Source organism: Taudactylus pleione, unplaced genomic scaffold (assembly GCF_031769625.1).
Source record: "Taudactylus pleione unplaced genomic scaffold, aTauple2 ptg000465l, whole genome shotgun sequence".
NCBI classification, from domain to species: domain Eukaryota; kingdom Metazoa; phylum Chordata; class Amphibia; order Anura; family Myobatrachidae; genus Taudactylus; species Taudactylus pleione.
Window position 1 is genome coordinate 591,370 of NW_028284867.1, and position 21,827 is coordinate 613,196.

At 49.4% G+C, this 21,827-nt stretch overlaps 1 protein-coding gene across 2 annotated transcripts in view; it reads left to right on the forward strand.

Annotated features, from left to right (window-relative positions):
* Positions 1-547: 547 nt before the first annotated feature.
* Positions 548-21,827, forward strand: part of MKRN1 (makorin ring finger protein 1) — a 33,161-nt gene continuing 11,881 nt past the window's right edge. The window contains exons 1-3 of one of the 2 annotated variants that reach the window (XM_088448781.1): positions 548-744; positions 16,998-17,126; positions 18,394-18,605. In XM_088448781.1, the coding sequence (XP_088304907.1) occupies positions 626-744; positions 16,998-17,126; positions 18,394-18,605 (460 nt within the window). In that variant the 5' untranslated portion in view covers positions 548-625. The remainder of the gene's footprint in view (positions 745-16,997; positions 17,127-18,393; positions 18,606-21,827) is intronic. The other variant, XM_088448782.1, reaches the window with a different exon arrangement.

Genomic DNA, 21,827 nt, shown 5'->3' on the forward strand with positions numbered 1-21,827 from the left:
TATAATGGAGATATATGGAGCACACAGCTGTATATAGTGGATATATACACTCACTACTGTATATAATGGAGATATAAGGAGTACACAGCTGTATATAATGGGATATATACACTCAGTACTGTATATAATGGAGATATATGGAGCACACAGCAGTATATAGTGGATATATGCACTCAGTACTGTATATAATGGGATATATACACTCACTACTGTATATAATGGAGATATATGGAGCACACAGCAGTATATAGTGGATATATGCACTCAGTACTGTATATAATGGAGATATATGGAGCACACAGCAGTATATAGTGGATATATGCACTCAGTACTGTATATAATGGGATATATACACTCACTACTGTATATAATGGAGATACACTGACTGTATGGAGTACACAGCAGCAGGTACAACAGAAGAGTGTGCTGTAGGCGGGGTTACCTGTCCCTTGCTCTCATTGGCGAACACAGATGAATGGGCGGAGCACTAACCCCGCCCCATTGTTTGGGCTCGTAGTTGTTGTCTTTTCCCACGACCGGAAGTTTTGGAGCGGTGGCGCCCCGCCCCCTGCCGGAAGCATGTGATCCCGGAAGTTCCGTCGCTGTGAAGGGGGGATAAACAGGAATGGCGGAGGCAGCGGCGGCGCCTGTAGCCCTCACATCAGCCGCGGCAGGAAAGAGTCCGCTGCCCGTCTTCCCTGACAATCCCCCCGTGGGTGGCTGGACCCGGCAAGTAACCTGCAGGTAAGGTGGCTGCGGATCGGGGAGGGGCCGGCGGGGTGAGGGGTCATAGGGTATGGTGGCTGCTGTGAGGTGATCGTAAGTAGAATTCCATGATGGGTATGTAGGAGTTGGCGTTGTGTGGGTATAAGAGCTATTGATGGGTAGTGATCATTGGGAGGATCTGTGTGTGGAGGGGGATTACGGTGACTATAGGGGGGAAAGATGGGCACGGCTGGTGTGAGCGGCTGTGTCTGGGATGTGAGTAGAGAGGTGAGGTTCTGTGGTGGGTATAGGGGGTAGGGAGGGGAGATTCTGTGGTGGGTATAGGGGGTAGGGAGGGGAGATTCTGTGGTGGGTATAGGGGGTAGGGAGGGGAGATTCTGTGGTGGGTATAGGGGGTAGGGAGGGGAGATTCTGTGGTGGGTATAGGGGGTAGGGAGAGGAGGTTCTGTGGTGGGTATAGGGGGTAGGGAGGGGAGATTCTGTGGTGGGTAGGGAGGGGAGATTCTGTGGTTGAGTAGGGAGGGGAGGTTCTGTGGTGGGTATAGGGGGTAGGGAGGGGAGGTTCTGTGGTGGGTATAGGGGGTAGGGAGGGGAGGTTCTGTGGTGGGTATAGGGGGTAGGGAGGGGAGGTTCTGTGGTGGGTAGGGAGGGGAGATTCTGTGGTGGGTAGGGAGGGGAGGTTCTGTGGTGGGTATAGGGGGTAGGGAGGGGAGGTTCTGTGGTGGGTATAGGGGGTAGGGAGAGGAGGTTCTGTGGTGGGTAGGGAGGGGAGGTTCTGTGGTGGGTGTAGGGGGAGGTTCTGTGGTGGGTATAGGGGGAGGTTCTGTGGTGGGTATAGGGGGGAGGTTCTGTGATGGGTATAGGGGGTATATAGGGGGTAGGGAGGGCAGGTTCTGTTCGTGGGTATAGGGGGGGAGGTTCTGTGATGGGTACAGGGGGCTAGGAAACAAGCGAGGTGGGGGTATAGGGAGTATGGAGGTTATGTGCTATGGTGGGTATAGTGCATAAAAAAATTGTAGAAAAAAAAAAATCTGGCTAATAACTGAAAATTGAAGATCTTTTAATGAAAAGTGAACAAATGTTTAATAGAAAATTACTGCAGTTAATTATTACAGTGATATCGTTGTAGCTTGTAAAAAAAATTTAAGCACAGGCACATTTCACTATTAATTACTGTCTCCAAGGCGGTACAAGCAGTAGAGGAGCAAAAGATATAGGCAGGGCTGGGCATTACTCACTTGTTCCGTCGTAGCGTAGACGCTGTGGGTGGAACCACGGGGAAGCACGTCGGGTGATTCACGTAGATTGCGGAAATCACCTGATGTCTTTCCCTGTGGCTCCCCCTCTGTGTTGTCAACGCCACGGGGGAGCACACGTCAGAGGTCACTTCCTCCTAGTTGTCTCGGCAGTACTGCAGCTAGGTGAGCTACCAAAATTAGGACCGCGAGCTACAGGTTGGAGACCGCTGCTCTGGTCCGTTGCATCTACATTGATAATTTGGTGCACAGGACTCTGAGTGGTACATTTTACTTCTCCACAATGGTCGTGAAGGCGCTCGGGTGATGTATAGTTGATTATTTTTCCTCATACTCCTTAAAGGAGTGCTGGGAAATTAATGCAAAGCGGTTTAGTTCACTGTGTGCAGCTGGACATCACAGAGATTGCCTCCAAAGAATGAAATGTCTGATAGCCACAACTAGAACTTAAACTTGCATCTCCTGTAAGTCTCCTGTTGTGTTTATATATTGAGCATCTCCTAAGAATGTTTTATTTTATTCCCTCTGCTGTGGCCTGTGAGTGATACTCATTGTTAGTATGTGTGTGTATAGGGTTATGCAGGCGGACCTAATCCTGACAGCCGGCTTCCCGACTGCTTAATCCCGGCGAGGGTTAAATGACAGGCGTCTAAATGTAGACGCCTGTCATTTTACCGACTCCCGGCATCGCGATCGAAGGGGGGGTTAGGTTTAGGCACTTAGAGGGGGGAGGGGGGGGTGAGGGTTAGGGGGTAGAATTAGGTTAGAGAATACTTACCGTACATACTCGAGTATAAGTCGACCCAAATATAAGCCGAGGTACCTAATTTTACCACAGAAAACTGGGAAAACTTATTGACTCGAGTATAAGCCTAGGGTGGGAAATGCAGCAGCTACTGGTAGTAATCCCCCCTCTGGTACTGTCCCCAGTATTAATCCCCCCCCCTGGTAGTGCCCCCAGTATTAATCCCCCCCCCTGGTAGTGCCCCCAGTAGCAACATCCCCCCTGGTAGTGCCCCCAATATTAATCTCCCCCCTGGTAGTGCCCCCAGTAGCAACATCCCCCCCTGGTAGTGCCCCCAGTAGCAACATCCCCCCCTGGTAGTGCCCCCAGTATTAATCCCCCCCCCCTGGTAGTGCCCCCAGTAGCAATATCCCCCCCTGGTAGTGCCCCCAGTATTAACCCCCCCTGGTAGTGCCCCCAGTAGCAACATCCTCCCTGGTAGTGCCCCCAGTATTCCCCCCCCTCCCTGGTAGTGCCCCCAGTAGTAACATACCCCCCCTGGTAGTTCCCCCATTATTAATCCCCCCCCTCTGGTAGTGCCCCCAGTAGCGATATCCCCCCCCTGGTAGTACCCCCCGGTAGTAGCCCCCCCAGTAGAAAGAAATGTAAAAAAAAAACCACTTACCTGTAACCCCGCTCCTGGTCCCGACGCTGCTACAGGCTCCTCCGCCGCTTTGCATAATGGGAGAGACGTCGTCATGACGACGTCTCTCCCATTACCCACTGCGGGAGCCGGAAGATGGCTCCCGCAGTGGGAGCAGCAGTAGCCGCTGAGAGTCTGACAGACTCTCAGCGGCTGCTGATTAAACCAAACACATTGCTGCCGGCTCCGGCGGCTGTGTGTTTAGCAGTGTGTAGTGCTGACCGAACTCCGTCCGGTCAGCGCTACACACGCGGTGCAGGCTGTGTCACAGTGACACAGTCTGCACCGCGGCCCGCATGGTACGCTACTCAGCAGCGTACCATGCGGGCATGACTCGAGTATAAGCCGAGGGGGTGCTTTTTCAGCACAAAAAATGTGCTGAAAAACTCGGCTTATACTCGAGTATATACGGTATCTTGGACAATCGGGATTTCCTCCTCTGCCGGGACGTCGCTGTCAGGATTCCAACCGCCGGGCATGGGTCCGGCGGTAAATCATACAGATTCCGTGTATAGATATATAATATATATTTTTATTGAGAGATTGTCATACATTTAAAATACATTCCAAAAGCATTTCCAAGGGTCTTTAAGGCATTGAAATACCAATTTGAATTGCATAAAATGTTTGGATCAAAAATCCCTAAATCAGCGGAATACAACAACCATCAGAAGGTGCAGTGAGCAACACAGTACACAAATAGCCAAATAGGTGTATTGATGGCATAAACCAGTATAGTGAGACACGTGATATATATACAAGTTTACAAAGGAGAAGAACAGAGTTTACTAGGATGGGATGCCAGGGCTAAGAGCTTCTCGGTTTTACCAGTACCAAGAACCAAGGCATAATTTGTGCGATTATTCCTTAAGACTGAAACCATTCCGCTGAGAGACCTTAACTTGGGGTGAAAGAGTGCGAGTATAAGGCTACCAACCAAATATAAAAAAGTAACTTTTATAGGCCCGAGTGACGACGAAGCAGCGCATCACCCAAGTCACAGGTAAAATCCTATGTTAGGGCCTGTAACACCTTTTGTACATAACAAAGTGCCTGTAGGAATGTAAATAGTGGAATAGCTAAATAAAGACATTTCTCTTGAAGTTCAGAGCGTGTGAGGGGTTGATAAACCGTAGGCCTCGAAAGTGCCATATGCAACAAGGGGAGGGGTAGCTGCCCGGCAGAATAGCAGGGTTGTGTCATAACGGCAAAAAGGGCGAGTGAGTTTTAGAAAGGTTCAGCTGGGAATGGACCATACTTCATGCTGAGCAGGTTGGGTATATTAAAATATTACCCTTAACTGCAGGAGGGGGGGGGGGGTCATAGAAATGCATGTGTAGGCTTAAACCAGGCACTCCCGGGGGGGACTTGGGCTTAGGCCCCCCCTCCTGGGAGGGTTGTGTTAGGCACTTACAGGGGGGAGGTGGGGGGTTTACAGGTTTTGTTAGGCACTTACAGGGGGGGGTTAGGCACCCCTAAGGGAGTGTTAGGTTAGTGAACAGGAAAATACTTACCTGTCGGGATTAGAACCGCGGGACATGGATCCGGCGGTATTTCATACCTATCCCCTTACGTGTGTGGTTGGCTGAGTGTGAACTGGTGTTGTTGCCCTCTGCACCTGGCTCAGTATGTGAAATGCTGTCTGCTGTCGTGTCACAAGTGTGGCACAAATTGTCATCTGTGGTGGGCGTGCTTTGCTGGCCGGATCGCTGCTCATCTCCAACGTCTGTCCTGCCGTTATCAAAGGCAGCGCACCAAATCAGTTTCTGTTCTCACCGTACACCTCGACAGGTTGGCAGTGAATCTCAGCTGCTGATTTTAGGCGCAGAAATCTGATCGCACTATGCGCCTAAATTTTTGACCATGTTTCCGCCAGCACCGCCATCTTACAAATGATGTCAGGACTGATATGAGGCGCGCAGTCTAATGGCCGTGTGGGGAAGCAGTGGTTTACCTGCTCTGGCCCGGTGGGAAATTAGGATGAAATAGAGAACATTGCACATGTGAGAGGTGAACGGTCTTGTTACCATACTTCTTAAACCACACTTGTATAATTGTCCTCTGGTATAATCCATACATTCTGCTTTACCCCACGTGTAGGCTAGTTGCACCTAGATTGTGCCTAATGACGATCAACTGGCTCACTTTGTGGTTTTATCTGATCATTCTTGAGATGCTTACTTACATGCACTGATTCTGTGCCATATAATATTATCGTTTGGGCAGCACAGACGGTGTAATGGCTAGCATTACTGCCTCACAGCACTGAGGTCATGGGTTCGATTCCCACTATGGCCACAACTGTGCAGAGTTTGTATGTTCTCCCTGTGCTTGTGGGTTTCCTCCGGGTACTCCGGTTTCCTCCCACACTCCAAAAATATACTGGTTGGTTAATTGTCTCCCAACACAAATTATCTCTAGTATGTATGTGGTAGGGAATATAGAGTGTAAGCTCCACTGGGGCAGGGACTGATGTCAATGGCCAAATACTCTCTGTAAAGCGCTGCGGAATCTGTGTGCGCTATACAAACTGGTAATAATAATCATAATCATCATTTTATTTATGCTGAAATCGTACAAGTTAAATTCTAATAACTCCAGTTTAAGGGCCCCATACACTGTGCGATGTGCACCCAGGAATGTGATGCACGATCCGACGGCCGACATATCGGGCAGTCCCCACACACGTAGCGAGCCTCTGTCCGACCGCCCAATACGCCCTCCCTCTGCATAGAGTAGCATGAGATCGTCCGTCGATTCTCTCGATCTCTTGTGCAGACAGAAAGATCTGGAGGAGCGACTGAAGAGCGCACGGGAGCGCGCAGTGGCAGATATCACGCCGACACGCGGACCGATATAGCTGCGATATCGTTCCAATCCATCGGATCGGCCGCTATATTGCTCCGTATGTGGGGGCCTTAACACAGACTATGTAATCGATGAGACGTTTGGCAGCACCTGGAAAAAAATATTATTGTAAATAAAGGATCGTACCCAGTTGTATTGCTACAGTTGCGGGGATCAGTGTGGTTTTAAGACTCATTTTGTGCATTCCCTAATGTAGCCACACACAGGCTACCTAGGCTATGGTGACGTTAATTACTGCTAATACCATTACCTGCAATTTCTGACAGCGAAACAAATTGTTAAAAAATGCTGCCATTCCAGCAAAACGGTAACCGCCCTAGAAAGGTCAATGACTACAAGGCAATACAATGGGCTATGCTATGGTCCATTCGGGGTTTGCTGTGGCATTTACAGACTATAATCACATTTCGACTACAGTTAATACAGATGTGTTCTTACACATTTTTGCTGCAGTCGCGCAAAAACCCCTCTCTGCGTGCCAGGACCTGTGAGACTCTGCTAGCTCCAGGCGTCTCTTTTGCAAGTGTCACATATTGCGTTAATCAGTCAGCTGGTGCGTCCTCATCACATCTCATAGCCACAGACGCATTTTTGGAAGTAAAATACAGCCAACACTAGCAGAGTTGCACAGGATCTGGCGGCTCACTCGTGGCATATTGAGGCTAGATGTATGAGGACACGTGTAAGTGCAGCTTCTATCACCAGCCTTATGCTGGGTACACCCTGGCCAATAAACTGATCGGCCAGTGTATATCGTGCCCCTGTCGGCCAGTGCGTACAGACGATATGTCTGTGAACAACGTCGTTCAGACATATCTCATTGGCTGTGCTGCACAGCCAATGTACAGATGAGACCTCTTGTCCATCGGCAAGTGTGTACGGGTGATCAGCTGATCGCCCGTACACAGGGGTGCAGAGAGGGGGGGGGGAAGCGGCGAGCGGCTACTACTTACCCGGGTCCGGCACAGCAGCCCAGCACACGCTGCTGTGTGCTGGGCTGCACTGGGAGACTGTCCGAGGCTGCTAAAGCAGCAGCCCAAGCAGTCTCCTATGCCAAAAGGGGGAGCGATCACGCTGATCGCTCCCCCCATTTGCTGTGCGCCAGGCTGAGAGGCACACAGCGCCTCCATCCCCAGCGCCGCAAATGTTTTTTTTTTCTCCAGAAGGGGCTGTGGCCACGCCTGGCGCGATTAGGCCACACCCCCTACCTGGCCACCGGGACCCACTGCAGTATGCAGGTGATGGTCGTTCAGTGTGTATGAACGACCATCATCTGCAGATCACTCGATCTGCAGATATCTGTCAGGTGTGTACACACCTTTTTAAGGTGGCTACACACCTGACAAATATATCTGCTGATCGAGTGATCTGCAGATGGTTGTTCACACACACTGAACGACCATCGCCTGCATACTGCAGCGGGTCCCGGCAGGTAGGGGGCGTGGCCACGCCCCCTTTGGGGCAAAAAACCATTTGCGGCGCTGGGGAGGAGGGCACTGTGTGCCCCTCAGCCCAGTGCACAGCCAATGGGGGGCGCGATCAGCGTGATCACTACCCCTTTGACATAGGAGACTGATAGCCTGTACACACTTGCCGATGGACAGATGCCTGCAGATGTATCTGTTCATTGGCTGTGCAGCACAGCCATTGCGATGTCTGTGAACAACGTCGTTCAGACATCTCATCTTATATTGGCCAGTGTGTACCCAGCATTACTGTCCTCTGCTCTATCCTGTAAGGCAATCTCTATTGTGTGAGGCCACTGTTTCAGCTGGTGGCTGCATCTGGATTGGAAAAAAAAAGTTTGTCTTTGTTTAAATAACCAACCTATACAAAATCACACCTCTAGCATAGCATTGCAATGAGTAATACAACATAAGTTATATAATAGAAGTAATAAAATAAGTATAAAATTGCCACCTATACATAGATCTACAAAAGTATTGCAAGTTGAAACCTTTTTTTTGTTTAATTTGCATAATTAAAAATTAAAGTAAAAATGTTGGTGTGACTATTAGACTAGAAAGTCAAGCTGGCTGTTAGAAAGATGTCTGAATTGTACCTGAATGTTCTGTAAGGGTGCAGATGAAATTGCTCGCGCAGAATATATTCTTTTATTTAATTTCATCTTTTTATGGTGTGTACATACATTCATACATACATATACAGTCAGGTGCATAAATATTGGGACATTGACAGAATTTTCATATTTTGGCCTCTATTCACCACCACAATGGCTTTGAAATGAAACAAACAAGATGTGCTTTAACTGCAGACTTTCAGATTTAATTTGAGGGTAATTACATCCAAATCAGGTGAACGGTGTAGGAATTACAACGGTTTCTATATGTGCCTCCCACTTTTTAAGGGGCCAAAAGTAATGGGACAAACTAAACAATCCTAAATCTAACTTTCACTTTTTAATACTTTGTTGCAAATCCTTTGCAGGCAATTACAGCCTGAAGTCTGGAACGCATAGACATCACCAGACGCTGGGTTTCATCCCTGGTGATGCTCTGCCAGGCCTCTACTGCAAATGTCTTCAGTTCCTGCTTGTTCTTGGGGCATTTTCCCTTCAGTTTTGTCTTCATCAAGTGAAATGCATGCTCAATCGGATTCAGGTCAGGGGATTGACTTGGCCATTGCATAACATTCCACTTTTTAGCCTTAAAAAACTCTTTGGTTGCTTTTGCAGTATGCGTTCATTGTCCATCTGCACTGTGAAGCGCCGTCCAATGAGTTCTGAAGCATTTGACTGAATATGAGCATATAATATTGCCCGAAACACTTCAGAATTCATTCTGCTGCTTTTGTCAGCAGTCACATCATCAATAAATACCAGGGAACCAGTTCCATTGGCAGCCATACATGCCCACGCCATAACACTACCACCATCATGCTTCACTGATGAGGTGGTATGTTTTGGATCATGAGCAGTTCCTTTCCTTCTCCATACTCTTCTCTTCCCATCACTCTGGTACAAGTTGATCTTTGTCTCATCTGTCCATAGGATGTTGTTCCAGAACTGTAATGGCTTTTTCTACTTCAGGGTCCATAGGGTATCCACAGGATACCTTGGGGTATAGGTGTGACGTCAGTCGCAGGGCACCAAAGAGTTAAGCTTTCAGCCTCCCAGGATGCACTAGGTCCCCCTCCTATACCCCGCCCCCAGGCCAAGGCACCTCAGTTTAGTTTGGTGCCCGGCCGGAGTCGGGTGCACCTGTTGGAGTGGGGGCTAGAAGAGCCCCTGAAGCTTATTCTTCATGCAGCTGTGGCTGCACAACTGGATGAACAGCATGGACAGTCAGTCCTGACGTCCATGCTGTCTTCCCTACACCCCGCCGGTACCAGAACGCCGGTACTGATCCGGGGATGCTGGTGGGCGTCTGGGGTCACAGCTAGCGGTGACCCCAGATGCTCCGGACCATGGCCGGATGCAAGGGGGACAGAGGTAAGCAGCGGGGTCCCGCGGTGGGTCCCCGCTGATCACATGGTCCTAAGTCCCCAGGCAGGGGGCTCCCTGGGGACTGGCTGCAGCGTGGAGCCAGGCGACCAACCTGCGCTTCCACTACCCCCTGGGACAGCGGACCGCAGCAGAGCGGTAGCGCTGCGGCGTCCCAGGGGTTAAATGCATGCCAGGGGAGCGCGCCTTCCCTGTCTCACAGCCGGCGCCTCCCCCGCTGCACACAGCCCTCTCTGCACTGTGCTGACTGGTCCTGTGTCAGCGCTCCTCCCCCAGGCCAGCTTCTCTCTGCTCCTCGGCGGCCATCTTCTCTGCAACGCATGGTGAACGCTGCTGGAAGTCTGGAAGGAAGCATCGTGGTCTGGGTCCCCCCGCATACCTCTCCTCCGCTGTGGCTCAGGTCTGTGTATGCAGCGCTGTGTCCTACCAGGCCCTGTGTCTGTGTAGTTGAGTGATCAGCGCTGTTAGTGCAGGAATTGTTATTTCTCTGCATTGTATGTGACTGTGCTAGCGCTGCCTGTAACTATTCTTCACTAAACTGTCAGCTTTATTACTGTCCCTGTTCTTTCTGCTAAAGCCCTTGCGGTGCGGTGCTGCAGGGTGGTCTCTCGCCTATTTAATACTTAATTGGTGAGAGAGGTCACATACGTGGTGCCATCATGTCTGAAAGTGATTTTCCCCTCCGGCTACAGTGTACCACGTGCAAAGTACCGTTAGCGGAGGGGGAGGGTAGCGCGGAGGGCCTTTGCCGGCAGTGTTGTCCATGGCGCGGCCTATTACGGTTACAGCACCGGTACAGGAGCCGCCCTGGGCTTGTTTCGCTCAGGCGTTAACAGCTTTAGTGGGCCAGTTAGCTCCGCAGCCCGCGTTTACTCCGATGGGTTTGTCCCAGCAGTCTGTGGTGTCGTCACCCATGCAGGGGTTCCCACGACAATTGGTGGTACCCCACAGTCTCCCTATTTCCCCGCACCCGGGTTCTCAGGAGCCAGCGTGGGTTAACTCCCTGACGAGTTCTTTACAGCACTTGTCGGATGTATTGCAAGGGGAGTCTGTGATGCGGCCTCATAAAAGGCCGGTGGCGTCTCTGTCCGCTCCTTATGAGGATGACGAAGGGACGTCTGATGATGGGGAGATTCTGGATCCTTACGATCAGGAACCTTTCCATACTAAGGACGCTGATGCTAAGTCCAAAGTATATATTCCTGGACTTATTCGGGCGGTCCGCACAGCCTTGGTGATTGAGGACGAAGTTCCCCCAGCGGCTAAATCTAAGTATGCCTTTTTCAAAGATGTGAAGGGCGATGCCACAGTCTTTCCTCTTTCGGGTCAGTTGGTGGACCATTTAGAGGAGGCGTGGAAACAACCTGGCAAAAGATACCAGCCGCAGAGACGCCTGGCGGTGGCTTATCCGTTCGCGGATAATTATTTTGCTAAGTGTGAATCCCCTCCACAGGTGGATTCTCACGTGACCCGTCTTGTCCGTAGTGCCACATTGCCGATGCCATCCATGTCCTCCCTTAAGGATGCTACGGACCGCAAGGTAGAAATCTGCCTGAAGTCCGCTTATTCCCTTGCAGGGGGGGCAGCACGGCCGGCTATGGCCATTTGCTGGGTTGCCAGAGCGATGGAGCGCTGGGCGGATTCATTAGAGGCTTCTTTTGAATCCGACTGTCCGGCCGAACAAGCGGAGTTGATTGGCAATCTCCGTGATTCGGCCACCTACATCAACGAGGCGGCTCTAGACATTAGTACTCTGGTGTCTAGAATTTCTTCAGCAGCGGTAGCTGCTCGTCGCACCTTGTGGCTGCGATCCTGGAAGGCGGACGCAGATCCAAGAAAGGTCTGGAAGCGTTGCCGTTTACCGGAGAAGTTCTCTTCGGTCCGGATCTGGATAAGATTGTGGCCACGCTGGCGGCAGCCAAATCTGCTTGTCTCCCGTCGGCCGCTGCTCCTTCTGGTTCTGGACCATCGTCCTTTCGGTCATCTAGGGCCCAGGGCAGGCCCAAACCACAGTCGTTTCCTCGACAGGCTGGCCCTAAGAAATCGGGCAAGCCCCGGAAACAGGCATGGAGTACCAGACGTCCGGCCCCCAAGCCAGATGACAAGCCTGCGGCCTGACGGTCCGGGTCTCCCCTTGGGGGATCCCAGGGTGGGAGGCCGCCTGCTGCAGTTCTCCCGGTGTTGGTCGTTCACTACGACAGACACTTGGGTTCTGGAGGTGGTCTCTCACGGGTACGCCCTCTCCTTCCGGCACAGACCCCCGGCTCGATTCTTCACCACGGGTCTACCATCAGACCGGAACAAGGCTACGGAGCTGCGGAAGGTATTGCACACTATGCTCCAGGCTGGAGTTATAGTGCCTGTTCCATTCTCCCAGAGGGGCCAGGGTTTCTATTCAAATCTATTTTTGGTACAGAAACCCAATGGGTCATATCGTCCGATTCTCAACCTCAAAGCACTCAACAAGTCTTTGCGGGTCCCGAAGTTTCGGATGGAGACCCTACGGTCCATCATTCTGGCGCTGGAACCTGGGGACTACATGGTGTCATTGGACATACAGGACGCTTACCTGCATGTCCCTATTCTTTTGCGCCATCAAGAGTTCTTTCGGTTTGCAACCGCAGCGACCATTTCCAGTTTCGGGCGTTACCTTTTGGCCTGGCGACAGCACCACGTGTTTCACCAAGGTGATGACGGTCATGGCGGCTTCTCTGCGGCTGCAAGGAGTCCGCATGTTGCCGTACTTGGACGACCTGTTATTGGTGACAGGATCTCCAGAGCTCCTGTTACACCACTTGGACCTGACCATTGCACTGCTGCAACGGCACGGCTGGCTAATCAACTGGCAGAAGTCCACTCTAATCCCGTCTCGGAGGATTCTGCATCTTGGAGCCTTATTGAACTCGGGACAGCAAAGGATCTTCGTGACGGAGGACAAGATCTCTGCTTTACAGTCAAGGGTGCGCAGTTGTCTGCACAGCCGCCGGGTGTCCTTACACTCGGCGATGAGGTTACTGGGCTCCATGGTGTCGGTGTTCGACATGGTGGAATACGCCCTGTTTCACTCCAGACCTCTGCAGCACCTGATCCTGTCCAAGTGGAACGGGCTGCCTCAGTCTCTGAAGTTCCAGACGATTGTGCTCACCCCGGAGGTTCGCCTGTCCCTTGCGTGGTGGTTAAAGACGACCCACCTCAACAAGGGACGTCCGTTCTGGGTTCCAAATTGGGTCCTGTTGACAACGGACGCCAGTCTTCGGGGCTGGGGAGCAGTTTCGGGTCCACACTTGTTCCAGGGCAGGTGGACGCCGACAGAAGCGGAGCTTCCAATAAATATCTTGGAACTCCGTGCGGTCTTCAATGCTCTCCTGCAGGCACAGCGGTTTCTCCAGGGTCACCCGGTGCAGGTCCAGTCGGACAATGCTACCACCGTGGCCTACATAAACAGGCAAGGAGGAACTCTCAGTCGGGAGGCTCTCGTAGAGGTCTCTCGGATCCTGGTTTGGGCGGAGCGCAATCTTCCGGCCATATCAGCGGTCTTCATCCCGGGAGTGCTAAATTGGCAGGCGGACTTTCTAAGTCGCCAGGACGTTCATCCAGGGGAATGGTCCCTGCACCCGGACGTTTTTCAACTACTGGTGGACAGGTGGGGTCTTCCAGAAATCGACCTCATGGCGTCCCGGCACAACAACAAGTTGCCGGTGTACGGGTCTCGCACAAGAGACGAAGGGGCGTCTCTGGTGGATGCTCTGTCCGTCCGGTGGACGTTCAGGTTCACATACCTGTTCCCTCCGGTCTCCCTTCTTCCACGGGTAGTCCGGAAATTCAAACAGGAAGGAGGGATGCTCCTGTTGATAGCTCCCGCGTGGCCCAGACGGCACTGGTTCTCAGACCTTCAGGGTCTGTCCGTGGACAGTCCTCTGCGGTTGCCGCTACGACCGGACATTCTGTCTCAGGGTCCTTGTCTTCACCCGGACCTGACTCGGCTGTCTTTGGCGGCGTGGCTATTGAGACGGCCATGCTGAGGTCCCGGGGGTTTTCCAGCTCTGTGGTGCGTACCATGTTACGAGCTCGGAAACCGTCTTCCGCGAGGATATACCATCGCGTGTGGCATATGTTCTTCCAGTGGTGTCGACCGAGAGGTTATGCACCGCGGGAGTTTCGTCTGTCTCGGATTCTCGCCTTCCTGCAAGCGGGACTAGATCATGGGCTTCGCCTTGTTTCTTTGAAGGTACAGGTTTCGGCCCTATCTGTCTGGTTTCACCGTAGGATTGCTACAATCCCGGATGTGCGCACCTTTATGCAAGGTGTTCTCCGTATTCAGCCGCCCTTTGTTCCACCTGTGGCGCCTTGGGATTTGGCTGTGGTCCTGAGGGCTCTCCAAGGACCGCCGTTTGAACCACTGGGCTCAGTGGATATTAAATGGCTAACAGCTAAGACTGTTTTCCTTCTGGCCGTTGCTTCAGCCAGACGTGTTTCTGAGTTAGGGGCTCTTTCTTGTAGACCCCCTTTCTTGGTTTTTCATGGGAACAGGGCAGTGCTCCGCACTCGGCCCAAGTTTCTTCCCAAAGTTGTTTCCCAGTTTCATGTTAACGAGGAAATAGTTGTTCCGGCCTTTAACTCACCGGGTCTTTCCGTGGGTGAGGCCTCTTTGGATGTTGTGCGGGCCTTAAGGACTTATGTGGACCGCACTTCTTTGTTTAGGAAGTCGGACGCTTTGTTGTCCTCTATGGCTTCTGTAAAAAGGGTTGGCCTGCTTCAAAGCAAACTTTGGCAGCCTGGATCCGTATGGCTATTTCTGAAGCTTATCTTCATGAAGGCCTACCGGTCCCTCCTTCTCTGAAGGCTCATTCCACTAGGTCTGTGGGTCCTTCGTGGGCAGCTTGACGTGGTGCCTCGGCAGTTCAGATCTGCAAGGCTGCTACGTGGTCTTCTGTCCATACCTTCGTGAGGTATTACAGGTTTGACACCTTCGCCTCTCAGGATGCTTCCTTCGGGCGGCGGATTCTCCTTTCTGCACAGGAGCGTCCCCACCCTTAAAGGATACTGCTTTGGGACATCCCCAAGGTATCCTGTGGATACCCTATGGACCCTGAAGTAGAAAATATGAGATATGGTAAGAACTTACCCTTGTTATCTCTATTTCTACGAAGTCCATAGGGTTCCACAGGACTCCCGCCCTGTCGCACCTGTGCTGCAGATGGGCTTTGCTCTGGTCACCGGTTTTCCGTCTCCCTCTGGTGAGAATGTGATTCTTGTATGTGTCCAGATCTTTGTTCTCTCTCTTCCTTCTCCTCCTCCGGCCTATGGCTTGGTAACTAACTGAGGTGCCTTGGCCTGGGGGCGGGGTATAGGAGGGGGACCTAGTGCATCCTGGGAGGCTGAAAGCTTAACTCTTTGGTGCCCTGCGACTGACGTCACACCTATACCCCAGGGTATCCTGTGGAACCCTATGGACTTCGTAGAAATAGAGATAACAAGGGTAAGTTCTTACCATATCTCATATTTTTAGATGTTGTTTGGCAAACTCTGATCTGGTTTTCCTGTTTTTGTGGCTCACCAATGGGTTACATCTTGTGGTGAACCCTCTATATTCACTCTTGTGAAATCTTCTCTTGATTGTTGACTTTGACACATATACACCTACCTCCTGGAGAGTGTTCTTGATTTGGCCAACTGTTGTGAATGGGTTTTTCTTCACCATGGAAATAATTCTTCTGTCATCCACCACAGTTGTTTTCCGCGGTCTTCCGGGTCTTTTGGTGTTGCTGAGCTCTCCGATGCATTCTTTCTTTTTAAGAATGTTCAAACAGTTGATTTGGCCACACCTAATGTTTTTGCTATCTCTCTGATGGGTTTGTTTTGACTTTTCAGCCTAATGATGGCTTGCTTCACTGATAGTGACAGCTCTTGGATCTCATATTGAGAGTCGACAGCAACTGATTCCAAATGCAAATGTCACACCTAGAATCAACTCCAGACCTTTTACCTGCTTAATTGATAATGAAATAACGAGGGAATAGCCCACACCTGTCCATGAAATAGCTTTTGTTGATAGTCCCATTACTTTTGGCCCCTTAAAAAGTGGGAGGCACATATAGAAACCGTTGTAATTCCTACACCGTTCACCTGATTTGGATGTAATTACCCTCAAATTAAATCTGAAAGTCTGCAATTAAAGCACATTTGTTTGTTTCATTTTAAAATCATTGTGGTGGTGAATAGAGGCCAAAATCTGAAAATTCTGTCAATGTCCCAATATTTATGGACCTGTGTGTGTGTATGTGTGTGTATGTATATGTGTATATATATGTATATGTGTATATATATATATATATATATATATATATATATATATATATATATATATATATTATAATATATATTTGACTGGGGCGGTACACCTGTCAAACCGTAACGCAGGTGTCCTAAGGCGAGCTCAGGGAGGACAGAAACCTCCCGTGGAGCAAAAGGGCTATATATATATATATTTTTTATCCACACCCACGTCTTGGTAGATCCACTGTTGCGGGGATGACAACCTTAGTGAGCACAGCGGCTCCAAGTGCATGGACAAACATTGAGGTGCACTCATCAGACTTGTATTAAAATAATGGGTTTTCTTTAATCACATATTAAATGGAGACAGCGTCGATGTTTCAGTCCCTTCTGGGACTTTTGTCAAGAGGGGACTGAAACGTTGATGCTGTCTCCATTTAATATGTGAATAAAGAAAACCCATTATTTTAATACAAGTCTGGTGAGTGCACCTCAATTTTTGTCTTTTTACAGGTTGAATCTCCCATATCCAAATATTCCGAAATACGGAATTTTTTTTGGATTGACAGATAATGAAACCTTTGATTTTTTTTTTGGTAGTTCAATGTACACATCCTTTGTCGAAGGAACAAATGATGAAAAATATTGTATAAAATTACATTCAGGCTGTGTATAGGGTGTATATGAAACATAAAATTCAGTTATGTATGTACACAAACTTTGAGCCACAAACTTATAGTAAATATTGTATTAATTTACCTGCAGGCTGTGTGTATAAGGTGTATATAACACATAAATGCATTCTGTGTGTATATTGGGGTCCCATTCACAAGATATTTCATTGTGATATGCAAATATCCTAAATTCCCCTGGTCCCAAGCATTTTAGATATCGGAGACTCAACCAGTGTGTATGTATGTATGTATCTCTCCTATGTATGTGTAAGGTTACATTTTTCTGTGTTTTATTGCCCTAAATTAGATATTTCATGCACGGCGTCTGCAAAGAAGGAAACAACTGTCACTATTCGCATGACCTGTCCACCAGCCGATCTACTATGATCTGCAGATTTTACCAACGCGGGTACTGTGCTTACGGAGACCACTGCAGGTGAGGCGAGCTCTGGATTGCCACACCTCCTGGCATCGGGAGCCAATTGTGGCATGTTATATGCGCAGAGCTGGCGCTCAGTACCGTTTGTTTTCATCTTGTAATTGCGCAAAAAAATACGTCAGCCGTTTTATTTGCGTCTTGCTGTGTATGACTTATCTGAGTGTCCTAACCCGCAGTGTGGTTTTGTGTTGGCAATTGGAGAATTCATATGGCGATCGATTTGGAATTGTGCTCCTGCAGTACTCTCCCAGCCCCCAGCTGTCGGTAACAGGCTGTGCCTTCAGAGACGTTATTATCCTTTATATGGCTCCACAAGGGGTCCGCAGCTCCTTACAAAGTACATAAGCCGAAACCGTGCAAATCAAACAAGAAAAGTGCAAGAGACTACAAAACATTGCAAAACAAGGAATACAAGATATATAAACATTGATGCAATATGCAGTCACTATACCTTAGTGTTCATTCTAGCATCCTGCCTGGGCTGTAGCACTCTACTCTGGTGCTTCTAGCACACTCGGCTGATGCAGCACACTTACAGATATACAGACCAGTGTGTGCTAGAAGCACCAGAGCAGTGTGAGAGTCCCCAAGGCAGGAAAGAGTATATGCATGGGTGGTGACAGGTGCAGGGTGCTAGAATCAACACTAATACCCTTTGCGGTAGCACCCTCTGTTGAACCCAAAGGCTTGGCGCCATTGTGCGGAGGAGATGCTATAACTGAAGGAAATGGGCCCGGATAGTTACAGCTTACAATCTAAAGCAGGGGTTCTCAAACTCTGTCCTCAGGACCCCACACAGTTCACATTTTGTAGGTCTCCAAGCAGGGGCACAGGTGTAGTCATTACTCACAGACACATTTTAAAAGATCCCCAGGTGGAGCTAATTATTTCACTTGATTCTTTGAGGAGACCTGGAAAACATGCACTGTTGGGGGTCCTGAGGACCAAGTTTGAATACCTGTGATCTAAAGGAACCTCTTGATATACTTCCTTTCTCACCATCTGTTAAATCAAGGCAGCATATACGCACAGTAGGTAGTATTGCTGCCTCACAGAGATTGGTTCGATTCTCCTCTGTGTGGGGTTTGTATGACCCCCCTCCTCCTCCCGCGTGTTTGTGTATTGTCAAGTGCTTTGAGCCGTATTAGGAGAAGGCCGCTGTTTGAATAAAGAAAAGTTCTTATGAAATTATATAAAATTCACTTCAGTAGGTAAAGTAATGAAAGCAATCCGTAACCACCTTTCCCTCTGTATTTCCTCTAAGAAATGAACACACAAAACCACTAAAGCAAGAAGTGATCGGTGACTCCAACACTGCAAGGATCTGCCCCCACGGGTCCCTCCCGGAAGCCCGCAGCAGCATTAACAGTAAGGCAGCTGAGTTGGCAGCTAGTGACCTGGCATCTGGGGTCTCACAGGCTGAAGACTGGGTCAATGCCGTGGAGTTTGTGCCGGGGCAGCTCTACTCTGGACGTGGTAATTGTTTGGGAGGGAAATATTTTTATACCACCTGGAAAAAAAAACAAAAAAAAAACCCCAGTCACTGTCTTTTCCAACATTTATTTTACAGACAATTTGTTACATCTGTGAATTATTTAATAGTTTTTGTTTACTTTTCTAATCATTCTCTGCAGTACTTTTATTATGGTCATGGGAAGCTTATGGGGGCACCGGGTACCTTCTTGTTGTAAATCGCTAGGTGCAGAGAGTGTAACCATGTGACCGCAGGAGCCCAGCACACAGCGGAGAGCATTCATTATAAAGTGATTGCTTCCCCTGTCGTACAAGCAACTGTCGGATACATTATAAAGCTGGGTACACCCTGAGCGATGTGTACCCAGCTGATAATTCGGGCAGACATATCCGATCCTGGGTACACGTCAGGTCAGGACGATCACTCGTTCCGTCCTTCGTTACAGTGCATGGCGCCGCCTGCGTTATCGCCAGGTTTGACGTGCAGCGCCTCAAACCTGACGACGCTGCATGGGAGCGCGCATATTGTGCTAGCATAAGGCGCAATTTGTCATTCCGCCTTGGCCAAACTGGCACAAGCTTGCTCCAGTGTGTACCCAGCTTAGGCGTCTCCGAACTGGTTTAGTGGTGGGGGAAACAGATTTTGATTGATGCTTATTCCTACTGGTGTTCATAGCTCTGATACTAGAAGCCATTGCTCCTAGTGTCGCCAGTGCCCATTTGCAGGGTACTAGATGCAAAAATAAGCAAGTAACTGGAGTGTGTATATGTCTGTGTATATGTATGTGTGCAAATATATATATATATATATATATATATATATATATATATATATATATATATATATATATATATATATATAATCTCTTTCTTCTGCTTGCTTCTAACTGTGAATCAGCCCCTTTGTTGTTTTCTTGTTAGGGAAGCCGCCAGTGGTCTCCATCACCGGTGAAAGTGTCATTGTCTGATGCACATAAGTGTTCTAAAGACACAGGAGCTCGTTCAGACCCTCTCACAAAATGCGATCACTCGCTCGATGCGTATGCAAATCCAGCCCACGCCCAGCAAGGCAGGCGATCGCACGGCAAGGCATTAGCACGCCCACTATGTCTTGGCGTGCGATCACTTTGCATATGCAGACGCCCAGCAGCCATTCATAAGACGCCCGCGTCAGTTCCTGGAAATGCTTGCGTGGAAATCGTCCAGCTATGAGCGATCGCATCTTAGCGAGAGGGTCTGAATGAGCTCCACAGTGCCAGTGGGTGCGTGGCCTAACGTCAGCAGGCAGAGGCCTCTTATAATGTTGCTGTAGAGTCCCCATAGTGCATTACTTCCCATTTCATATATTTCTCTTTCTTGTTCTAATGATTCATGTCTATAGATGATTGCTTCATCTATAGATCTGTTGTGCAAGATGAATACAGGTTATAATATGGGCCTTGTGTAAGTGTGTCTCCTTAACCGGCCTGAATATTGCATGAAAGGCGAATATATGAAATGCGTTAGTCATGTGTTTTTCTAGGCAGGACTGTTTGTAGTTGATTGGTTGATATCTAGTGTTTGGTTGATTATAAGTGGGTCTGTTGCAGGCGGTAGTTCAGTGGTGCTCATGGGTATGGAGTAACGCTGGTGACCAAACCACTGTCACAACCCCCTGCCCTGTCCATTGTGAATATTATTTCCAATGGCCGTAAGTCTGATGAGCCTGCAGTGTATTCAGTAATACCCCTTTCAGACATAGAGATTCCCGGGATTTTGGCCTGCCTCGGCCAAAATTCCCGGGTCTCATGTCTGTGTGAAAGGTACCTACCTGGGAACACGTTCCCGGGTAGCCACCCCTGCAATCGACCAGGGTTTTTCCCAGGACTAAAGCCACGGGAAATTACCCTGCTTCTGTCCGAATGGTGCTACCCGGGAATTTACTACTCCCGGGCAGCATCAAGCAGCTTTTGCATGTAGCTAACAGCGCAGAGTGCCCTACAGGACACTCAGCGCTGCTGCTTTGAGCTGACAGCACAGAGTGTCCTATAGGACGCTCAGCGCTGCTGCTCACCACCCCCAGCACCGGCCGGCTGTGCCACAGCGGGCCGCCCGCACTCCCGCTGGACCACCAGGGAATTCAAATGAATGTTAAAAAAATGATGATAGAAAAAAAAAAACTGCATTACGATTGGGCGGCTTTTGGCTGCTGAATGATATCATCATCATCAGTCAGAGAGGGGATAGGCTAGGAGGAGCAGACAGCAGAGGAGAGGCAGGTAAGCAGAAAAACCCTGCTCTTGTCTGAAAGGGGTCTACCTGGGAATTTCCCGGGTAGACACTGTAGTGTGAAAGGTGGGTCTCGACCAGATACCTGGGAATTGGCACAGGAGAAATTCCCGGGTCTGAGCAGGAAATTTCCCGGGTTGTATGTCTGAAAGGGGTATTAATGGCAGCTGCATGCAAGTGGCTCGGAAGAGATCATGGTCTCTGGTACAGAGTTGATTCCACCAAACTGCAATCTGTGTTCTTGAGAAAAGCAGCGGCAGGTTATATGGTGGGGGGTGGTGGAGGTTTATTCCATGGAAAGCCCCCGGGAAAGATAATTCAGGCACAGTCTGTCTTCTCTGATCCCTTGTGTCTTCATGCCGCAGTAATTACTGCTCTCCCCCTTCGCCTATAAATACTTGCTTGAATAAACAGGCTGGCAGATAAGGCCTCCTACAGGGAAAGTCTGTTTACAAGTGCGCTGTGCCTTCAGCTGTCCTGGACTCCACTGCAGGAATATTCTCACTGACTAGATCATAACTCTACCAAGCAGTAACTTTGTAGTAAATGCATTTTAGGTATGGTACTTGTCATTGATTTACCCTGGAAGACTTTTTTTTCTTTGTTTATTTATATTATGTGCATGTATGTAAATGCGACACCCTCGTCCGTTTTTATGGTAGACCATTCTGGGGGTGACCACGCATTTTACACACCGCAGTCTACTCCCTTGGAAGGAAGTCTGATAAGAGTGCGCTAATTCTACCCCGTTATTGCAGGGGGAGGGACGCAGCGATCGCTTTAGACTTTTATTCTCGCACACACAGACTGGGGGCTTCTGCGGTTTTCTTCTTAATTCCGCTGCCAACTGTGACTATTCTAGAAGTTTGGTCAAATGGTTTCAGATGTTTGCATGTTATGTACAGTAGTCTTGTAATTTGTAGCAATGCATTGCCCCTAGTAGTAGGTTCCCCTATT